The sequence below is a fragment of the Myotis brandtii genome, unplaced genomic scaffold (genome assembly GCF_000412655.1).
Source record: "Myotis brandtii unplaced genomic scaffold, ASM41265v1 scaffold312, whole genome shotgun sequence".
Classification (NCBI taxonomy): domain Eukaryota; kingdom Metazoa; phylum Chordata; class Mammalia; order Chiroptera; family Vespertilionidae; genus Myotis; species Myotis brandtii.
In genome coordinates this window covers 1,243,217-1,263,005 of record NW_005361955.1, presented here as the reverse complement: position 1 = coordinate 1,263,005, position 19,789 = coordinate 1,243,217, and the positions used below count along the sequence as shown (strand labels likewise).

Genomic DNA, 19,789 nt, shown 5'->3' with positions numbered 1-19,789 from the left:
ACATCCCCAGTAGGAGATGTGCAGGAGGCAGCTGATCGATGTTTCTCTCTCATTGATGTTTCTAACTATCTCTCTCCCTTCCTCTCTGTAAAAAAATCAATAAAATATATTATAAAAAAAAAAAAAGAAATACCAACAAATACATCCTGCCCACAAAATGTCTTTTAATTCAGCAGCAAAAATCCCTCTTATGTTCAGCTTTTCTTTCATGTCTTCCTTTTTCTTTTTCTCTTTGTCTCCAGGTTCACCTTCTGTGCCTGTTAGCAAATGGCTTCTATAGAAATAGCATCTGCAACCAGCTCGATCTTCAGGCTATTAGCCTCTCCATCATCCCAATTCGCTTTACCAAAGTGCCTCCCCAAGACGTGGACATCTCCTACCTGTCAAACCTGGTGAAATGGTATGGCCCTCTGGCCTGTGCTGCACAGTCTTAGTGTAGGATTTGTGTGTCTCTCAGATTGACTGGGTACAGGTCATTTAACACAGATACCCCTGAGGTGATCCTATAAGCCAGGCAGTGGGCACAGCATTGAAGACAGAATTTGTCAGTCATGATCTCTGTCCTGGAAGAGCTCCCAGGTTTGTCTGGGTGATAAATATACTCCCAGGTAATCAGTGTGACCATTGCTCTGGAAGCAGTGTGCTGGGCACTGCGGGCACACAGAGCCAGGGCACTTATCTCAGCTGGGGGGTCTGGGAAGGCTCCAGAGGGAGGTAAAGTCTGAATTGAGTCTTTAATAATGAGGAGGAGTTACCCAAACAGGGTGGGAAAAATAGAACAAAAGCAGGCAGGGCTCACAATTTCCTTCGCAGACTGCCCCTTCTGATTTTCTTGTCTATAAAGAACAGAGTTCCTCTTTGCTCCTACTTCTCACACAAGGGAATGCCCGGCTTCTCTCCAGGTTCATTGGAACATTTACAGTTAACTCTGACCTTTCAATCAGCGAGCATGACAGCCTACAAACTACGTTGGAAAGGAGATTTGCGATTTACTCTGCCCGAGATGATGAAGAATTGGTCCATGTGAGTGATTCTTCCTGGCAGCACTATTTTTATTACTGGTAGCAAATGACGGTGGCAGTCATGTGCCAGATATAAAGTAAATACTAGGTACTGCAGCTCAAAGAGGCTACGTAACTTTCTTAGGGTCACTCATTGACCAGCATTGGAATCAGGGTTAGGACCAGTGTGTGAGTTAAGGCCTACACTCTTTCTATTACTTGGTGTCCTCGTGTGTGAATTTTTGGTCAGGTGCCCTAGAATTGTTTCCTTTAACTATTTAGAAATTGTGTTCAGAAGTTCCAAGGAAATGTTTCAGATTGGCTGCTGAAATTCTTAAGAAAGTGTTTCCATACCTTCCAATTTGGGTGATGGCATTGGCAGGCAGCCATGCAGTGAGGAGAGTTTTTTCTACCAAAAAGAGTCCTGGTGAAGGGGTCTTATGTGTAGACAGGCTTTACAACATGCTTGAAAATACCCTTAGATAAGGCTCTGTCTGAATAAAACAAAAACAGGGGTAGGTATTTGGTTTAATCCCTGGAAGATTCCTGTGAATACATACACTTGTGCCTGAGCCTCAAATTCCCTGTATGTTTAGGGAAATCGACCAGACTTTTTGAATCTTACAGGCTAAGTGACTGTCATCTTTACCTCTCTTCTGACTTGGCTTAATAAAGTCTAAGATACCTGGCATGGCCAGTAATTATGCTGTAATACCACCATCCAGAGGAAAACATTAATATTTTAGTATTGTCCTCCCAAACTTTGTTCCTGTGTATTTGTGTACATATACTAGTATACTGGTTTTGTTTATGAGGGTGTTTTTAAAGCAAAAAAATATAGTGGGTTTTTTTTAAAGATGAACAGTTCAGTGATGTTTAGTGTATTTAGAGTTTTGACAACCACCTCTGTTTCCAAAACATTTTTGTTACCCCAAAAGGAAATCCTGTACCCATTAAACAGTTACTCCTTCTTCTACCTCCTCCCACCTCCTCATACACCTGGCAACCACCAATGTGCATTCTGTCTAATGACTTATATATTCTGGATATTTCATATAAAAGTTAAGCTGATAAAAAACACCACGCATAAACAGCCATAACCCAGTATATAGGTCCTTTTCCAAGTATGCATATATGTTTATATTTGTGTATAATTTATTCTGAGAGAAATTAGCATTATATATTTAAACACAAACTTCTCTTTTTCTTTACTATATGGTGAACATTTTCCTGTTTTTCTACAAAAATAGATCTCTGCTACATCGTTTTTAATAGTGTCGAGGGTTCCAGGCTCCTAGTGTTTGACAGCTTGGTTATTTCTAACTTTTCCCTATTACAAATGAGCACCACCACAACAACATTTAATTAATTAAACCCTTAATCCTTTTCTGAAGATAAATGTGTTGTCCTTTTTCATTACAGATATTTTTACTGATGCTCCGGGCTCTGCAGCTCCCAACCCGACTGGTATTGTCTCTACAGCCAGTTCCTCTGAAGTTATCAGTAGCCAAGGTGAGGTTCTTGGGGCTTCCAGAGAAAAGGGTAGTTGGTCAGGGAGAAGTGAGAAATTATCATACTTTTTAAAAATTGGTCATTAGACTGTTTTTAAGGGTCAGATTACAGGGTCTCTATCTTATCATTGGCAAAAAAGAAAATTTCTATTTTGTTTAAGGGAAAGAAGCCTAAAGAGAGTTCCACAGAGAGTCCTGAGGGCTCCTCAGAAACTTCCAGCCAAGTCTCAGAAAATCAAACCAAACCAAAGACCAGCAGAGGAACCAGAAAAGAGGGCACTTCTTCTAAAGGCACCACCAGTCCAAGTGCCAAAGGGAAGAGGAGTAAGGCAGCTGCCGTGGGGAAGAAACGGAGAGAGCCCTCCTCCAGTGAGGAAGAAGAGGGCAAGGCGGGAGAGCAGGGAGAAACCCAGAGACAATTGCGTGGCCGGGAGCGACGGGTGGCCTCCAGAGTGTCTTATAAAGAGGAGAGTGGGAGTGACGAGACCAACAGTGGCTCTGACTTCGAGCTCTCCAGTGGGGAAGCCCATCATCCATCTGATGAGGATTCTGAGCCTGGTCCTTCGAGACAGAGGAGGGCCCCGGCCCCTCAGAGGACAAAGGCAGGGTCCAAAAGTGACTCCAGGACCCGACGTGGAAGCCACTCTAAGCATCCCGACTCTCCAGCAGCATCCACAAGCTCTTCAAGCAGTAAGAATAAGAGAGGCAAGAAAATGTCCAGTGATGGTGAGAGGACAGAAAAAGGGAAAACAGCTGGTGTGGACCAGTGGCTAGAGGTGTTCTGTGAGCGGGAGGAAAAATGGGTGTGTGTGGACTGTGTGCATGGTGTGGTGGGCCAGGCTGTGACATGTTACAGATACGCCACCAAGCCCATGGCCTACGTTGTGGGCTTTGACAATGATGGTTGGGTCCGGGATGTCACCCAGAGGTATGACCCAGCCTGGATGACAGCGACCCGCAAGTGCCGGGTTGATGCCAAGTGGTGGGCTGAAACCCTGAGACCCTACCAGAGCCCATTGGTGGAAAGGGAAAAGAAAGAAGACTTGGAGGTAAGGCCTCGGCTGCCACAGGCTCAAAGACCCAGTCGAGTTATTAAAATTATTCCCATATTTGAGCAGTTTTGTATGCCCAGCCCTGTGTTGGGTATTTTTAGTGTATCTCATTAGTTATCACAACTCTATAAAGCTGGGACTATTATTGCCTTTTTTTTTTTACCAGTTAAGAATTCAAGATTAAAGCGATTGACTGACTGACTTGGCATTTGAACCCAGGTCTATCTGGCTTTGAAGCCTGTATACTTGTAGTTATTGCCCAGTTATAAATTTGGAGCTTTAAAATAATTTATGCAAGGCATACTGAGGGAAAGAAGAAAAAACTCATTAATATGATTACCGCCCTCCTTTTCAGGTCGTACCCACTCACAAAACACATACACGACCCTCCGTGGATGTAGAACACTCATATCCTGGGAAGGAAGGGATTCAGGATGAGGAATACCTTCAGTCTGTTGAGAAGGCACACTGGGCAGCTGACTTCTAGACTAAAGGACCTGGTGTGTCCCTTGGTTTTAGGAGGAGGCCTGAGCTGCTATGCACAGCAGTGATGGCATTGGGTGGAGCTCAGCATTTCCACATGGGAACATGCCCAGATTTGCTGGCAAATTGTTCCCAGTTCCTCAGATGGGTGAAGCATGGGCTTACTTAGCATTCTCTGTATCGTACAGTTCATCCTGCATTGAGAGTTTCCTCTGGGGGTGTTCTGGTTCATTTTACTGAAAAATGTCAGAGTAGATGGGAATTGTGCAGATGACATTGTGACTAACCTAATAAAGTCTGTACTGGAAGCTAATCATGTGGAGGGTCTATCCTACTCCTGGCTACTCCATATTGCCCGTCCTCACTAATATATTTGGGGGTTTTCAAGAACTGCTAAGGACGGCCTACAAGACCTTGGTGAATCAGATGTGAATTACAGCAGTGGAATTGTCCACTGAAAAATCAAATTCCTGCCCTAGCCGGTTTGGCTCAGTGGATAGAGCGTCAGCCTGCGGACTGAAGGGTCCCAGGTTCGATTCTGGTCAAGGGCACATGCCTGAGTTGCAGGCTCAATCCCCATTGGGGGGGCGTGCAGGAAGTAGCCAATCAATGATTCTCTGTCATCATTGATGTTTCTATCTCTCTCTCCCTCTTCCTTTCTCTCCGAATCAATAAAAATATTTTTTTTAAAAAAAGAAAAATCAGATTCCTTATAGAAGTGCTAAAAGAACATGTATTAATTACAGTAGACTTAAAAAAAGTCACAAGGTGTGAACAACTCATTTTGATTTCCTGTGAGCAGTCAAGGAAACCCATGTTGCAGAATAGTGATGCCACTTTGAGATAAGACCTCTTTCCTGAAGAAAACTGTTTTTGTTCCCTTGGAACTCCGTAGTAGAGTGGACACTCATCTGCTAGGCTGGCTGAGGAATAGGTTAGATGACTTTTCAAAGTTGCTTTAAGTCACAGAATTACTTGATTCTTCATAGCTTTTGATTTATCTGAAACCTACTTAACAGAGCTACAAAAGCAATGTTACAATCATTGGTGCTCATGAAACCTCTGCTTCACTGTGAACATGCTGGTCTGAGGATTGCCCATATCAAACCTACTTCCTGTTCTAAACCACATGCTCAACATTATGTCTCTGGCCTTTGCAGTTTCAGGCAAAGCACCTGGACCAGCCTTTGCCCACTGTCATTGGCACATATAAGAACCACCCTCTGTACGCCCTGAAGAGGCATCTCCTGAAATATGAGGCCATCTATCCCGAGACAGCCGCCATCATTGGCTATTGTCGTGGAGAAGCTGTCTACTCCAGGTGCGTCTGGTGGCCTGGTGGGCTTCCTGATGGCCTGGGCTTATCAACCTTCTGGGGCAGGGGCTGATAGTTTCATTTACCTCATTTGTCAGGTAGGAGGAGCTTTATAGTGTGTGCATGTGCTGTTGTGTGTGGGGATGGGTAGAAGAGATTAAAGATTAGAAATTAAAACAACATGGAATAACAGATAAACAGGAGAGGAAAAGTTATAGGGGGAAAATAAAAATAGGACAAGTAAGGTTTATATAGGGCAATATAAACACACCCCTCAAATATAAATTAAAAATATACAAAAGGAAATAAAGGATTTGGTAATGAAAGTTAAAGTGATTGCATATTTTAATGTGTACAGAGCTTCTGTTTGGGAAGATGAAAAGTTCTGAAGATGGATAGTGGTGATGGTTGCACAACAGTCAGAATGTACTTAATGCTACTGAACCATACACTTTAAAAATGGTGAAAATAGTAAATTTTTATGTTATGTATATTTTGCCACAGTAGAAATACCGAAGAAGTGAAGGGAGAAAGAGTAGGAAATGAATGTGAAATATATACAAAATTAAAACAAAACTATTTAATAATATAAATGTAAGGTGAAGAAAAAAATAAAAGTAGAAGCAGAGCTTTTAAGAAATAACAGTAGAAAGAACACAAAAGAAATATTTTTTAAAATATTAAAATACAAGACCAAAAAATAGATGTCCTTAAGAAATGTGAAAAGAGAGAGAAAAGAAGGAAATACAGGGAAACTCTATGAGTAGATGGTTTGAGTCCTCTGACGGGACCACTTCCTGCATGTCAGTCCTGCAGGGAATCACCTGGACCCTCAGTTCAGAGTCTGTGTTGGAAAGTAGAATTGGAAGGCTAGGGGATAGCTCTTAGCTCTGGAAGGAGAGTGAAGCCAGAGGATCTCTCCCCATAATCACAGGCCGCCAGGAATTATTTGACCGTTCCATGTGCATGAGTCTTAATTCCATGGTAATTTATTAACGCAGTTATAATTTCCATGTAGTCTTTTGGGTTCACCACCCCTTCCCTGGTCACTTGTCCCCTCTGGTATTGGCAGCAGACCAGACCCTGGGCAGGCATGTGCTCAGTGGTGAGGAAATGTGCCTTTAGTGCTGTGACTTTTGCCTCTCCCCCTACGGGCTGCAAAGGGACTCTCATTGTGGGAGGAGAGGTGAGGGTACCGCACGAAGCCTAAGACAGAAGTGTAATTCTATTTAGGTTAGGGTTTGTAAGTGAACTCACACACCCACTAAGATAGAAAATCCAAGTTTACTGTTTGCCTGAGGCAAGTCCCCTGGCTTCCTCAGGAGCAGAGCCTGAGAAGAGTATCACAGGCTGTGCTCTTCCTCCTGGGAGGTCATATGAGCACCTGGGTCCTCAGGGTTCCTCTCCATACTGTGCTCCATCAAGGTGTGAACTGAGTTTCTCCTTTGTCTCCCTCTGTTGGCTCCGGCAGGGATTGTGTGCAAACCCTGCACTCCAGGGACACATGGCTGAAACAAGGAAGAGTGGTGAGGCTTGGAGAAGTGCCCTACAAGGTAACCGGAGCTGGGTGGGCGTCCCCCAGACCAGGGCATCGGGAGGTTCAGCACCAAGACAGTGGAACAGCTGCGGGCAGAGGAGTGAAGACTGAGGGCTGTTGAGTATATATATGCCCAGGATAGGAGCCCAGGTCTGCTTTCCTCGCTTGAGAAGGAGAGAAGCATTTAAATGATGTCTCACTTTAATGAGGAATTTGTAAGAGATGGATCTTCCAGAGCATGCAAGAAATCTATGCCAAAAAGCAGCCCTCAGGCTCCTGGTGTGTGTGTGCTCAAAGGCCGTGTAGATTGGAACTGTTACTGAGTTGCTTTAAGAGGCCAAAGCCCTGCTTTATGTAGATGCATTCACCAGTCATCAGCGTCCTTCCGCTTGGCAACTTACCACGTATTTTGTATGTATATGTTCTCTACTGTGTTTCAACAGCCATAGGAGTTAGCATTATGGTGCCCATTTTACATATGAGAAAATGGAAACGGAGAAATTACTTGTCCAAGGCCTTACAGTTAGGAAAATGGGTGCCCAGACAACAATCCCAAGCCCTGCCTCCACTCCAGTGTCATTTCTCTCCCTCTGTGCTGCTCAGTCAGGCCAGCTGCCCACAAGAAATAGGGATTCAGTACAGTACCGCTCAGGCTTGTCACAGAGACACATTTGTTCTTTTTTGTCAGATCCCAAAAGGAGCCCTTTGGGTTGTGAGACTAGGGAGCTTGGCAGGGAGGGGAGACACCTCAGTTTGGTGGGAAGGGGCTGCAGGCCTTGGGAGCGGTCACTGCCAAAAGCAGACTTGAGTACATTATGCTGCCTGCGTGGACCGCTCGGGTTTCCATATCCAATAACCAGTTTCTTCATTCTAAAATGGCACTGTCTGATGGAAATATAAGGGGAGCCACAAATTTAAAATTTTTAGTAGCCATACTTAAATGTTTTAATATTTATAATAATAAAAGTGTAATATGTTAATTAGACCAGATAGCTGAATGACCTTCCAGACGTCCTTCTGGATGAAGCCACGGTGGTGGGGGCCAAGGCAGAGGTGATTAGGAGTGATCAGGTAAGCAGTTAGGGACGATCAGGCAGGCAGGCTGAGGCAGTTAGGGGCGATCAGGCAGGCAGGCAATCAGTTAGGGGCGATTAGACAGGCAGGCAATCAGTTAGGGATGATCAGGCAGGCAGGCAGAGTGGTTAGGGGTGAGCAGGCAGGCAGGCAGGCAGAGGCAGTTAGAGACGATCAGGTAGGCAGGCAGAGGCAGTTAGAGGCGATCAGGCAGGCAGGCAGGCAGGCCAGTGGTGAGGAGCCAGTGGTCCTGGATTGTGAGAGGGTGCAGGCCAGGCTGAAGGACCTCCCCCTTCCATACACAGATTTCATGCACCGGGCCTCTATAATTTAAATATTTTCAAATATATTTGAAATCTTGTCATTTCAACATGTAATGTTTTAGAATGTTAATGAGATATTTTACTTTTTTTTTTTTTTTTAGTAAGGCTTTGAAATCTAGTATTTAACTTTCAATACATCTCAATTGTGACTATTACATTTCAAATGTCCATGGCTATTATAATAGCACAGTTCTAGCATAATCCCAAATCTCAAGTCCTCCTTGTGTTCTGAAACCTACTGTCCAGCTCCCTATCTTCTCTTGCTTGGATCACAGCCACCTTCAGCTCTTCAGTTCACTGTCAATTTCGCCACCATGGGATCTTTCTGAAACATAGAGTTGCATGTGACACCTCCTGGGTAGCCCACCCTCACCCTACTCAGGGTCATGTCTTCCATGTAGCACAAAACCTGTGCTACTCTGATACTCGCCTCTTCTCCAGCCACATTTCCTCCTGCATGCCAGGCGACTTCAGCAGTCCCACATACTCTTGGTTCCAAATGCCTTTCTCAGTCCTTTTCACTTGACCAGTCCCTTTTGCCCTTTCAGACTCAGTGAGATGGGGCCTGTTCTGAACAGCTTGTCTTTCCCTCTCCCGCCTCAGGGCTGGGCAAGGGGTCCTGCCTGTGGGCCCCATCCTGCCTTGTATTCTTCAAACTGAATTATAGTCTTCTCTGTCTCCCCACAGGAGCCTGTGCTCCTTAAGAACAGACTGCCCTTTCTCTGCCCCTAACGACTGGTGTCACGGTGTCTGTAATAGATGCTCATTGGATCTTTACTTAATTAACAGCATGGGATGAATGGCTCCCTGAGAAAGGGACTGTCGGCCCCACAGGGTGACGGAGGTGGTGTGCCCAGTTACCCTGGCAGAAATGGCCACCAGAACAGCAGTCTGCAGTCCACAGCTCGCAGATCACATCCAGCCTAGGTCCTGTCTCAGAATGGCTTTTACTTGTTTTATGGATTGTAAAAAGAGAGGAATAAAGAATATGCAACAGAGGCTGTGTGTGACCCTTTGCAGGAGGGGTTTGCCAACCCTACACTAGAAGCAGCCCAGGCCCAATAGCCAATCCTTAGCCCACGCCTGTGCCGCTCCTCCTTGTAGAAGTTACACAACCTTTTCCTCCTTGCCAGTTCTCCGCTCCTTTTACCCCTTCACTTCCCAGTGAAAATTTTGGTATTGACCATTAGACATCAGTAACGTAGTGTGCTCGGGGTCCCAAACTATCAGTGCCTTCCAGGGTACATGGCACAGTTAGTTTTCTAGGGTTAAATCCTGGCCCTGTCACTCACCCGGCCATGGGATCTTAAGTGCCATCATTTTTGTGTTCCAATTTCCATTTCAGTGATGAAAGTATTGAACAAAGTATAGTAATCCTCCCCTTATCTGTGGTTTTGTTGTCTGCTGTTTGTTACCCGCAATCAGTCATAGTCTGAAAATATTAAATACACACAGAGCACTGAGAACAGTGCCTGATACAGTGAGCACTGTATCAGGCACTGGTGGTACTCGTGCTAATAATACTAAAGGGGATAAAAAGCACACCCATCCCAGGTTTGTCCACATTTCCTCCTGCATGCCAGGCGACTTCAGCAGTCCCACATACTCTTGGTTCCAAATGCCTTTCTCAGTCCTTTTCACTTGACCAGTCCCTTTTGCCCTTTCAGACTCAGTGAGATGGGGCCTGTTCTGAACAGCTTGTCTTTCCCTCTCCCGCCTCAGGGCTGGGCAAGGGGTCCTGCCTGTGGGCCCCATCCTGCCTTGTATTCTTCAAACTGAATTATAGTCTTCTCTGTCTCCCCACAGGAGCCTGTGCTCCTTAAGAACAGACTGCCCTTTCTCTGCCCCTAACGACTGGTGTCACGGTGTCTGTAATAGATGCTCATTGGATCTTTACTTAATTAACAGCATGGGATGAATGGCTCCCTGAGAAAGGGACTGTCGGCCCCACAGGGTGACGGAGGTGGTGTGCCCAGTTACCCTGGCAGAAATGGCCACCAGAACAGCAGTCTGCAGTCCACAGCTCGCAGATCACATCCAGCCTAGGTCCTGTCTCAGAATGGCTTTTACTTGTTTTATGGATTGTAAAAAGAGAGGAATAAAGAATATGCAACAGAGGCTGTGTGTGACCCTTTGCAGGAGGGGTTTGCCAACCCTACACTAGAAGCAGCCCAGGCCCAATAGCCAATCCTTAGCCCACGCCTGTGCCGCTCCTCCTTGTAGAAGTTATACAACCTTTTCCTCCTTGCCAGTTCTCCGCTCCTTTTACCCCTTCACTTCCCAGTGAAAATTTTGGTATTGACCATTAGACATCAGTAACGTAGTGTGCTCGGGGTCCCAAACTATCAGTGCCTTCCAGGGTACATGGCACAGTTAGTTTTCTAGGGTTAAATCCTGGCCCTGTCACTCACCCGGCCATGGGATCTTAAGTGCCATCATTTTTGTGTTCCAATTTCCATTTCAGTGATGAAAGTATTGAACAAAGTATAGTAATCCTCCCCTTATCTGTGGTTTTGTTGTCTGCTGTTTGTTACCCGCAATCAGTCATAGTCTGAAAATATTAAATACACACAGAGCACTGAGAACAGTGCCTGATACAGTGAGCACTCTGTAGATGTTAGCTGGTGGTACTCGTGCTAATAGTACTAAAGGGGATAAAAAGCACACCCATCCCAGGTTTGTTTGTTGTTTGTTTTGTAACAGGTGCGAAGCACTGAACACAGGGCCTGCTATACAGTAAGCACTCAGGAAGTAGTAGCCTTTGTTGTAAACTGGCTGTTCCCTCTGGTGTAGATGGTGAAAGGCTATTCCAACCGGGCCCGGAGAGCCCGCCTTGCTGAGCCCCAGCTGCAGGACCAAAATGACCTGGGCCTGTTTGGCAAGTGGCAGACAGAGGAATACCAGCCACCCGTGGCTGTGGACGGCAAGGTAAGGGCAGCGCTCAGTGGGTCAGGACTAGGCCGCTTCATTCTGCAGCTGGCCAGACCTGCATGCCAACCTCTGCAGGTCCCCCGGAATGAATTTGGGAACGTGTACCTCTTCCTGCCCAGCATGATGCCTGTTGGCTGTGTTCAACTGAATCTGCCCAACCTGAACCGCGTGGCTCGTAAGCTGGGCATCGACTGTGTCCCGGCCGTCACCGGCTTTGATTTCCATAAAGGATACTCCCATCCCATGTGCGTGAGACGCCTTCCATAGAAACTGGAAGGAGGGGGGAGGTCACGGTGAAGTGGATGGGAAATTGGTGTGGGATTGGGGGAGGGAGAGGCCCAGTGGCTCTTGATTTTCCAGGGTTTACTCTGAATTTGCAAATTCAGCCTTAACACTTTAACTTTTACACTTTGACTCTTACTCTGACTTCCATCCAGAGGCAGCAAAACCAGTGAAACCAGCCCCTAATAATGTTAGATTAAAACACTTTTTCTGGGGGTGGTCACAGGTGACCTAGTGGGGTCAGTGTCCTTCCTGGTTGGTGACCTCTGTCCTGCATGCAGTGGGGGTGGACAGGGGCTCTCATCCCAGCTCTTAGGCAAGGCCCGGAAGAAGCAGTGCCAGGTCCACAGGCTTTCCTTCTGCATGAGTGGCATCTGTTAGCAGCTATGGCCAGGACTGTGGACCAGCTGACTCAGGAAACCCTTCAGAGCTAGGAGCAGCCTACTGTCCTCCACAACGGGAGGAGGAAAGGCGAGAGCAGGAATCAGGCTCGAGAAAGTCCACCCCTGTTGCATCCCCACAGAACTGATGGGTACATAGTCTGCGAGGAATACAAAGACGTGCTCCTGGCCGCCTGGGAAAATGAGCAGGCACTCATTGAAAAGAAGGAGAAGGAGGTGAGCAGTCTGGCAAGGGCTGGCCTGGGTGGGGCTTGGAGTGGGAAAGCAAGCACACTGGACGGGCAGTGCCTCACCTACAGCAACTATAAAGGAGAGTCTATGCACTCTGAAGCTCGCTCTGGCTCCAACTCTGTGAGGGCCCCCCAGGGAGCCAGCACTGGAAAAAAAACAATTCTTCCTACACCTCAAAATCCACTATCTGCCCGGATCCCAGCTCCAGGGACAACTTCCCTGCTGCCGACACCTGCCTCTGTTGAAAGGAATTGTCTATGGTCCAGGTGTGGAGAACCTCCTACCCTAAACATTTTGGAGTAGGAAATCATTTAAAAAGAGGCTTTTGTTTTTTATGCCTGTCATGCCTTTTATAAATCATTTCAATTTTAAAACTGATACTTGATATAAACTTTTTTAACCTAAAGTGTGTGTGTGTGTGTGTGTGTGTGTGTGTGTGTGTGTTTTCATAGGTTCGATCTTATTTTTCCTGAAAGCAGCAGTACTCAACATTTTTTGCTTACCTGTGTCATTTTTTTCCTGCAGAAAAGGGAGAAGCGGGCGCTCGAGAACTGGAAGCTGGCTAAGGGCCTGTTGCATCCCCACAGAACTGATGGGTACATAGTCTGCGAGGAATACAAAGACGTGCTCCTGGCCGCCTGGGAAAATGAGCAGGCACTCATTGAAAAGAAGGAGAAGGAGGTGAGCAGTCTGGCAAGGGCTGGCCTGGGTGGGGCTTGGAGTGGGAAAGCAAGCACACTGGACGGGCAGTGCCTCACCTACAGCAACTATAAAGGAGAGTCTATGCACTCTGAAGCTCGCTCTGGCTCCAACTCTGTGAGGGCCCCCCAGGGAGCCAGCACTGGAAAAAAAACAATTCTTCCTACACCTCAAAATCCACTATCTGCCCGGATCCCAGCTCCAGGGACAACTTCCCTGCTGCCGACACCTGCCTCTGTTGAAAGGAATTGTCTATGGTCCAGGTGTGGAGAACCTCCTACCCTAAACATTTTGGAGTAGGAAATCATTTAAAAAGAGGTTTTTGTTTTTTATGCCTGTCATGCCTTTTATAAATCATTTCAATTTTAAAACTGATACTTGATATAAACTTTTTTAACCTAAAGTGTGTGTGTGTGTGTGTGTGTGTGTGTGTGTTTTCATAGGTTCGATCTTATTTTTCCTGAAAATAGCAGTACTCAACATTTTTTGCTTACCTGTGTCATTTTTTTCCTGCAGAAAAGGGAGAAGCGGGCGCTCGAGAACTGGAAGCTGCTGGCTAAGGGACTGCTCATCAGGGAGAGGTTGAAGCTTCGCTATGGGGCCAAGGTCAGTGTGGGGCCTTTGTAAAGAAGACAAGCCTGGGTGGGAAGGGGTTCTCAGGAATCACTGGCCCGCATTCTGCCTGGACGTCAAGTCATAGATCAGCTTTATGTTTTGATGCCACAGACCTGTCCCCTTACCTTGTTGGGGAAGGTGTCTTTGGAGTCAGCCTCAGCTGCCTCTTCTGGCCCCCAGCCCTGCCCCAACATGCCCTTTTCTGCTCCTCTCTGCACAAGTGAGGAGGGGCGTGCTCTGGTGCTAAGCCCATTCAAAAAGAGACGAGGTCTGTACTTCTGTGTGTGACCCACCATTCAGCCTGGTGGTGCTCTCAGTGCCTGCGATCATCCCTCGGGACCGGAATACTCTCACAGCACCTGCCATGTGGCAGGCCAGCCTGTGGACACAGGTGTGGACTTGACATGCAGGCCCCAGACACAGTCACGTGGTGTGATCAGTACTGGGTCAGAGACAGCAGAAAAATGCTCTGGGAGCAGCTGTGACCACACATCTCCTACCCCACATGCTGCCTATTTCCCTTTAAAAAATACTCTCGTCATGCTCCTCGCTCAAATCCCATCAGTGACCCCTTCACCAAGCTTCATGCCTAACTGGTTCCTTCCCAACACTGTGCTTTCACCCTCTGCATCCAGCTCCCCGCCCCAGCCGGCCCAGGCTCAAGGAGTACCTCCTCAGAGCACTGGGCACTTTTGTTCAGAAGTGAAGTAATGCATGCAAAGCCCCAGTCAGTAGCGATCTCCTAGATTTCATTGTACACTCCCTGAGGGTAGTTTCCTGCCTAGACATCTTGGTGTTCCCTCAGCTTGTAAGTTACCAGTACCTGCTTGGATGAGTCCCCAGTCTGAGGAAGACACAGGAAGGCAGGCCTTAGTTCTCCCCCAGCCCCATGCAGTACCCTTGTCCTCCGAGCCACACAGCTTCAGGCAGCCTGTTGCTAGGAGCTTTACTGCCTCGTGAGGGTGTTTCCTCCTATCTACCTGCTCACTGACCCGTGGCCTATGTTTCCCTGCACTGCCCCCACCTCTCCAGAGTGGAGCAGAAACTCCCCACCCAGCAGGAGGTGGGCTCTCTTCTGATGAAGAGGAAGGAACCAGCTCGCAAGCAGAAGCGGCCAAGATCCTGGCTGCTTCCTGGCCCCAGAACCGAGAAGCTAAAGAAGAGCAGAAGCCAAGGTGCCCTAAGAAAACCAAAAGGGAAAAGGCGGAGGCTTCCCACCTGTTCCCATTTGAGAGGTTATGATGTGAGTGGCCATCTCATGATAGGATTGAGGCCATGGTGTCTCCACGGAGAAGGCAGACAAGGATGCGGGGACAGCAGGGTCAAATTGAGGTGGTGCTGCAGGTCTAGTGTGGCCCCAGTCCTTGTCAGAGCCACTCAGCATAGGGCCTTCAAAGTCTCTTGCTCCCACACCCTATGTCTTGAGCTATGGAACCCTTCCCTGGAGACCCTCCTGCACTTAGACCTGCTGCTTCCCCTTTTGAAACATGAGTCCGTTTTTTATAGAAACCCCTGGGAAATTTTCGGATAATCGTACATTAGGAATGCACCAGTCCTTTCTTCCAGATTCTTCATCTGTCAGACACTGGTGCTCTCGCATCTCTTGCAGACTTCAGACCCTCTCTCTGCAGGCCACTCATTTTCCCTCAATCAGGTTTACTAATACTGCCTAATGCTGCCTCTTTAGTATGGGGAGCACAGGTCAACTCGGATTCTGGTATTGTTGGGATCCACTTTTCAAAGTTACATTTCATGATGGCAGAAGACTAAAGTCATTACTGGATAAATTTTATAAAGCTCTATGGCACTGTAGGTATTTAGAATAACATTTTGAGAAAAAATAAAGCATTTATCTAAAAAGACTCAGCTCTACATTTTCTTTCAGATTTTGCTTCAGCTAAGAAAACATGCTGACCGTGATTTGTACACATGTCGAGACTAAATTAAAGTTCTGTTTTCTTGTAGGCTGGGGGCTTACAAGCACACATGGATTTTTCTTTTCTATGTTTAAGCAAGGAGGTATTATTTAATCTTTGTCAGGAGCCAATAAAAATTTGAATCAGTTTTATCCAAGGGAAACAAACAAAACACTTGAGGTATGACTCATATGCATAAAAGCCTGGCAGGAAGACTCTTGCTGAGAAACAAACAGGTTGCCATGGAAACTGCAGAGCCTCACTCTTCCTGCACCAGAGCCCTTCCTCTTCTAGAGGTAAGCGACTTGCTTTCTGGGAATTCAGTCGAGCATCATCCTGTCTCCCCACACCAACCTGTTTTTCAGGCAGAGGTCAGCTCCTAGAAGGCACTATGGAAATCAAAACTTTCAGTTTTTAGAAATACAAGAATAGGTTTTGGAAAGTTATTACTCACCTGCTTCAAATCTTGTAATACATAAAAAGAACTATTCAAATTGCTAACTTCAGAGTGGATAATTACAGCAGTCCTTTGCTTCAGAACAGGAGGAAAAAGAATAAAAAGTTAATGTCACATGTGTTTGGCATTTCATGGGCTTTCTGCCAGTCCTCACAGCAAACTAGTGGGTGGGGGTACAATGGCATTGTTCCCATTTTACAGATGAGGGGACTGAGGCTCAAAGTATTGATTTTCCCAACATAACATAGCCAATCAGTGGCAGACTTGAGACTGGAATTCAGGTCTGTGCCAACCCAAAGCCAATGATGCCTTTTGGACTGTGGCTCCATCCCGTCCTCCAGCACAATTCTGAAGATGAGTGAAGTGTGAATCCTTCACTTTAAATGCATCCAAAACAAAGTAGGCTTTGACATTTAAGACTTCTAAGTGCTAGAAATATTGAGTTGCCCTTTAAAAATATATATATTTTAACCACCAAAAACAACTTAGAACTCAGTCTAAAAATCATATGGTTTGTACCGAATTTTACGGCTGAATTCTTTAAGATAGAAATTTCAGAAAGAATACAGAAACAACAAAAGGAATAATGGCAATGTCCTATAAAAGATACTTAGACATTTATTTTGATTTTTCTATCAAAAATACAAAGAATACAAATTTCATGATTTTTCCAAGGCATCAAATATTTCTTAACATTATTTTGCTCCTAAAGAACACTTGAAATTGGCAGTAATTTAAAATCTTATACTTGGAAAAATTACAGACCAATCCCAAAGATTTTGTATATACAGTAAAACCTCGATAAAAGGAACTAATATGGGCAAGGGTGTGTCCATTAAAGCTGAAAGCCCATTATATAATAAAACAGGTTTTCCGAATGCATATATTAAAATATTGACAAATTAGTTTACCTGTTTTCACTTACGTAGATGTTTAATTAAAATTAAGTATATATGAAAAGTTTAATTTCACAGAAAAGTTTTCTACATGTATTACTGTAATTTTAAATTTATACTGAATAGATCTAGTAAATGTGTACATTCACCAGTCTCCACGAGTAAACAGATGCACACAGATGGGATGTGCCTTAGTGTATGTCGGAACTTCGGCGTTAAAACTGCTGCAGAAAGTGACACCATGCAACAACAACAACTAATTACTGCTCCATGCGGTGTGATCATGTGTTCATCATTCACCAGACATTGTTTACAAGCAGTGATTCTTGGATTTAAATATGTAGATTATAGTTGTAGATATGTAATATTTATGTCATCAAAATTACTTGTGTTTTTTCCAGCATATGGCCTATTCACTAAAATTTATTAAAAATACTAGTAACAGTGAATAACAAAAAAAATAACCTGTTAATTACAAGCAACTCTTGGTTAAAAGCATTTTTTAATTGAGAGGGTGTTAATTTCCACATAACATACAGACCAGAAATTTTGTCTGTTAAATACTAAGTCCATTAAATCGAAGGTTTTACTGTACTGTATTTTCCAAAAGCATCCTTTGAGGATTTAGAGCAGGAGTGGAGGGCCTTTTTTCTGCCAAGAGCCATTTGAATATTTATAACATCATTTGCAGGCCACACAAAATTATCAACTTAAAAATTATCCTGCTATATTTAGTCAAACATTTAACTAACTCACCCCTAATGCCTTGGCAGGGCCAGACCAAATGATTTCTCAGACCTTATATGGCCCATAGGCCGGACATTCTCCACCCCTGATTTAGAGATTCAGTGAAACTGCAGTGAACTATTTCAGTCCTTAAACCCAGATAAATCATCTGTGGGGCCAGCTGTCCCTACCATGAAGAATCTGTAACATATACCCGGACTATAGGAGAGATTATTAGATCACTATTTTCAGAAGTTCTGACCCCTATTCAACTACCAGATACTTATTTGCTAAAGCAACCACTCCCAGCAAGGTAGAACAATTTCCAAGTAGTAAAAGATAAAGTAAAAGCTATACAAAGAATTTTTTAGGACATCAAGGTTACATTCTTTATCTTTCAAAGGGTGTGAGAGTAGTTGGGAAATATGTTGACATCAAGGTTACATTCTTTATCTTTCAAAGGGTGTGAGTAGTTGGGAAATATGTTAAGTGTGGGTAGATGTTATTTTGGAGGAGCAAAGTGGCAGACACGTAACAGAAAACGAATAGCAGAAGCAGCCATGGAGGCCCAGCCGCTGTATCAGAAGTCCTCCATGATGAAAGGAATGAGGCCGGCAAGAGCACTCACATCTACAGCAAGCCCGAGGCCTCCAAGCTTGATTTTGATGGGGTCACTGTGAAGGAGCGCAGGATAATAAAGCTTCCAACCTTTTCCTTTAATAGTTGACTAAAAACTCGTAACTTCAAGTACACTGGTAGCGTCTGATGCCATAGGATAAAAGGAAACGCTTTACCTTGTAGATATTCCCCAATGCCTCCCAGAGAGAAGACAAATCATTTTGTAACACTTATTTCAAAAGCATCTTAAAGCTTCCCAGTGACCCAGAATACTGACAACGGTAACTTTTTTTTTTTAACCAGGTAAGTCACAGCCCCATTTAACACCTTCCTGTGCTCTGAATTAACCTTAACTAACAGGTTAAAGGGTGTCTTTTTCTGTAGCAGTCAGAAATGTTAGTCATTCAGGAGGTTTTCTACTTTGCTTTTCAAATCTTATTTTGAACAACTCCCTCGGGGTAGAGTACACATGAAGTGAGGCAATAAAAACTCAGAGCCTTTGGAGATACTGTACACTAAGGAGATTCTGCCAAACCATAAAAAGAGTAAAGCCCAACAGATGTCCAATTTCCCTCAGGTCAAAGCCAGTGGATTTGCTTTTTTGAAGTATCAAATCAAGTTCTAGCCACAAACTGGGTTTATAGTGACCCTGCTTTGCAGGGTAAGGGCTTAGTCTGTCTTGGCAATACAGCACCAATTAGAGACAGCTGATAAAGGTGGCCCTTTAGTATCAAGGGAGCTGCTAGTGGTGTGGCAGAACCTGGCACTCATCTCCGAGGAGGAGAGGCAGGAGGGGGTAAGGCAGCAGGTCTCTGAGTGTCACCTGGATATCTGAAGACACCGGCTAGATGATGCATGCAACCAGCCACACACAGTCCCAAGAGAAGGGGGAAAACAAGTGGGAGAACGCTTGTCATGCCGCCAGAGAGGAGCTGCCTTCTGCCCATCAAAGCTGCTCACTGACAAGACAAGGGGTGGAGAGACTTAACAGATGAACACCAAATCCGACGTAAGTGCACACTGCCAAGTCTGGCCCCTTGAAGAGTGGAGCAGGTGCAGAATCTAAAACCAGTGCGGACTCATGCTCTGGTGTGGAGCAGGGTCAGAGGAGGGGGCACGGGGTGACCTGGGTCCTGAAATTCAAATGGGTGTTGTGTAGGTGCCAGGGCCTGTTTCACTCCAGCTTTTTGGCTGGCACCCGTGTCCGAGCAATGATGATGGGCACCAGGGCCAGACAGGCAATGAAGAGGGCCCACAGGGGCCGGTAGAAGAGCCAGCCAGCAGCCACGGTCAGCAGGGTCAGTGAGGTGGCCACACAGAAGGCAAAGGCCTTCAGGCCAATGTTGACCAAGTCTCGGAAGACAGGAAACCAGTCCACTGTGGGGAAAAGAAAGGCAGTGAGGCTTCCGAGGACGCCATGTTCTACGTCTTAAAGTCAGCAGATGGTTCCTGTCTCTAGACAAGGATGAGCCCCTGATGCCAGGTGAGTAAGGGGAGGAGAGGGTCATTGGTGGAAGGCAAATAACCTAGTGAGGGCTGAAAGATCCAAAAGAGGAGCCCTCACTCCTGAGCTGCGTGGGCACACTGACTGACCACCCGCTGCACACTGCTCCAGGGAGAAGGCATGTACAAGTGCTTTGTGAACTTGAAACTGCATGTTGAAATCAATCTAAAGCCATTTGGCTATTGGTGGTGTGCTCAGTGGTTAGAGTATCTGCCTC

At 45.6% G+C, this 19,789-nt stretch overlaps 2 protein-coding genes across 2 annotated transcripts in view; one reads left to right on the top strand and one right to left on the bottom strand.

Annotated features, from left to right (window-relative positions):
- XPC (xeroderma pigmentosum, complementation group C) overlaps positions 1-15,317 on the top strand; it is a 28,965-nt gene extending 13,648 nt beyond the window's left edge. Inside the window, exons 6-16 of the mRNA XM_005870014.2 lie at positions 243-400; positions 903-1,023; positions 2,424-2,513; positions 2,674-3,561; positions 5,208-5,368; positions 6,834-6,915; positions 11,090-11,224; positions 11,303-11,472; positions 12,033-12,126; positions 13,357-13,446; positions 14,488-15,317. Coding sequence (XP_005870076.1) covers positions 243-400; positions 903-1,023; positions 2,424-2,513; positions 2,674-3,561; positions 5,208-5,368; positions 6,834-6,915; positions 11,090-11,224; positions 11,303-11,472; positions 12,033-12,126; positions 13,357-13,446; positions 14,488-14,697 — 2,199 coding nt within the window. The 3' untranslated portion in view covers positions 14,698-15,317. The remainder of the gene's footprint in view (positions 1-242; positions 401-902; positions 1,024-2,423; positions 2,514-2,673; positions 3,562-5,207; positions 5,369-6,833; positions 6,916-11,089; positions 11,225-11,302; positions 11,473-12,032; positions 12,127-13,356; positions 13,447-14,487) is intronic.
- Positions 15,318-18,145: 2,828 nt separating this feature from the next.
- Positions 18,146-19,789, bottom strand: part of TMEM43 (transmembrane protein 43) — a 15,786-nt gene continuing 14,142 nt past the window's right edge. Inside the window, exon 12 of the mRNA XM_005870012.2 lies at positions 18,146-19,445. Coding sequence (XP_005870074.1) covers positions 19,243-19,445 — 203 coding nt within the window. The 3' untranslated portion in view covers positions 18,146-19,242. The remainder of the gene's footprint in view (positions 19,446-19,789) is intronic.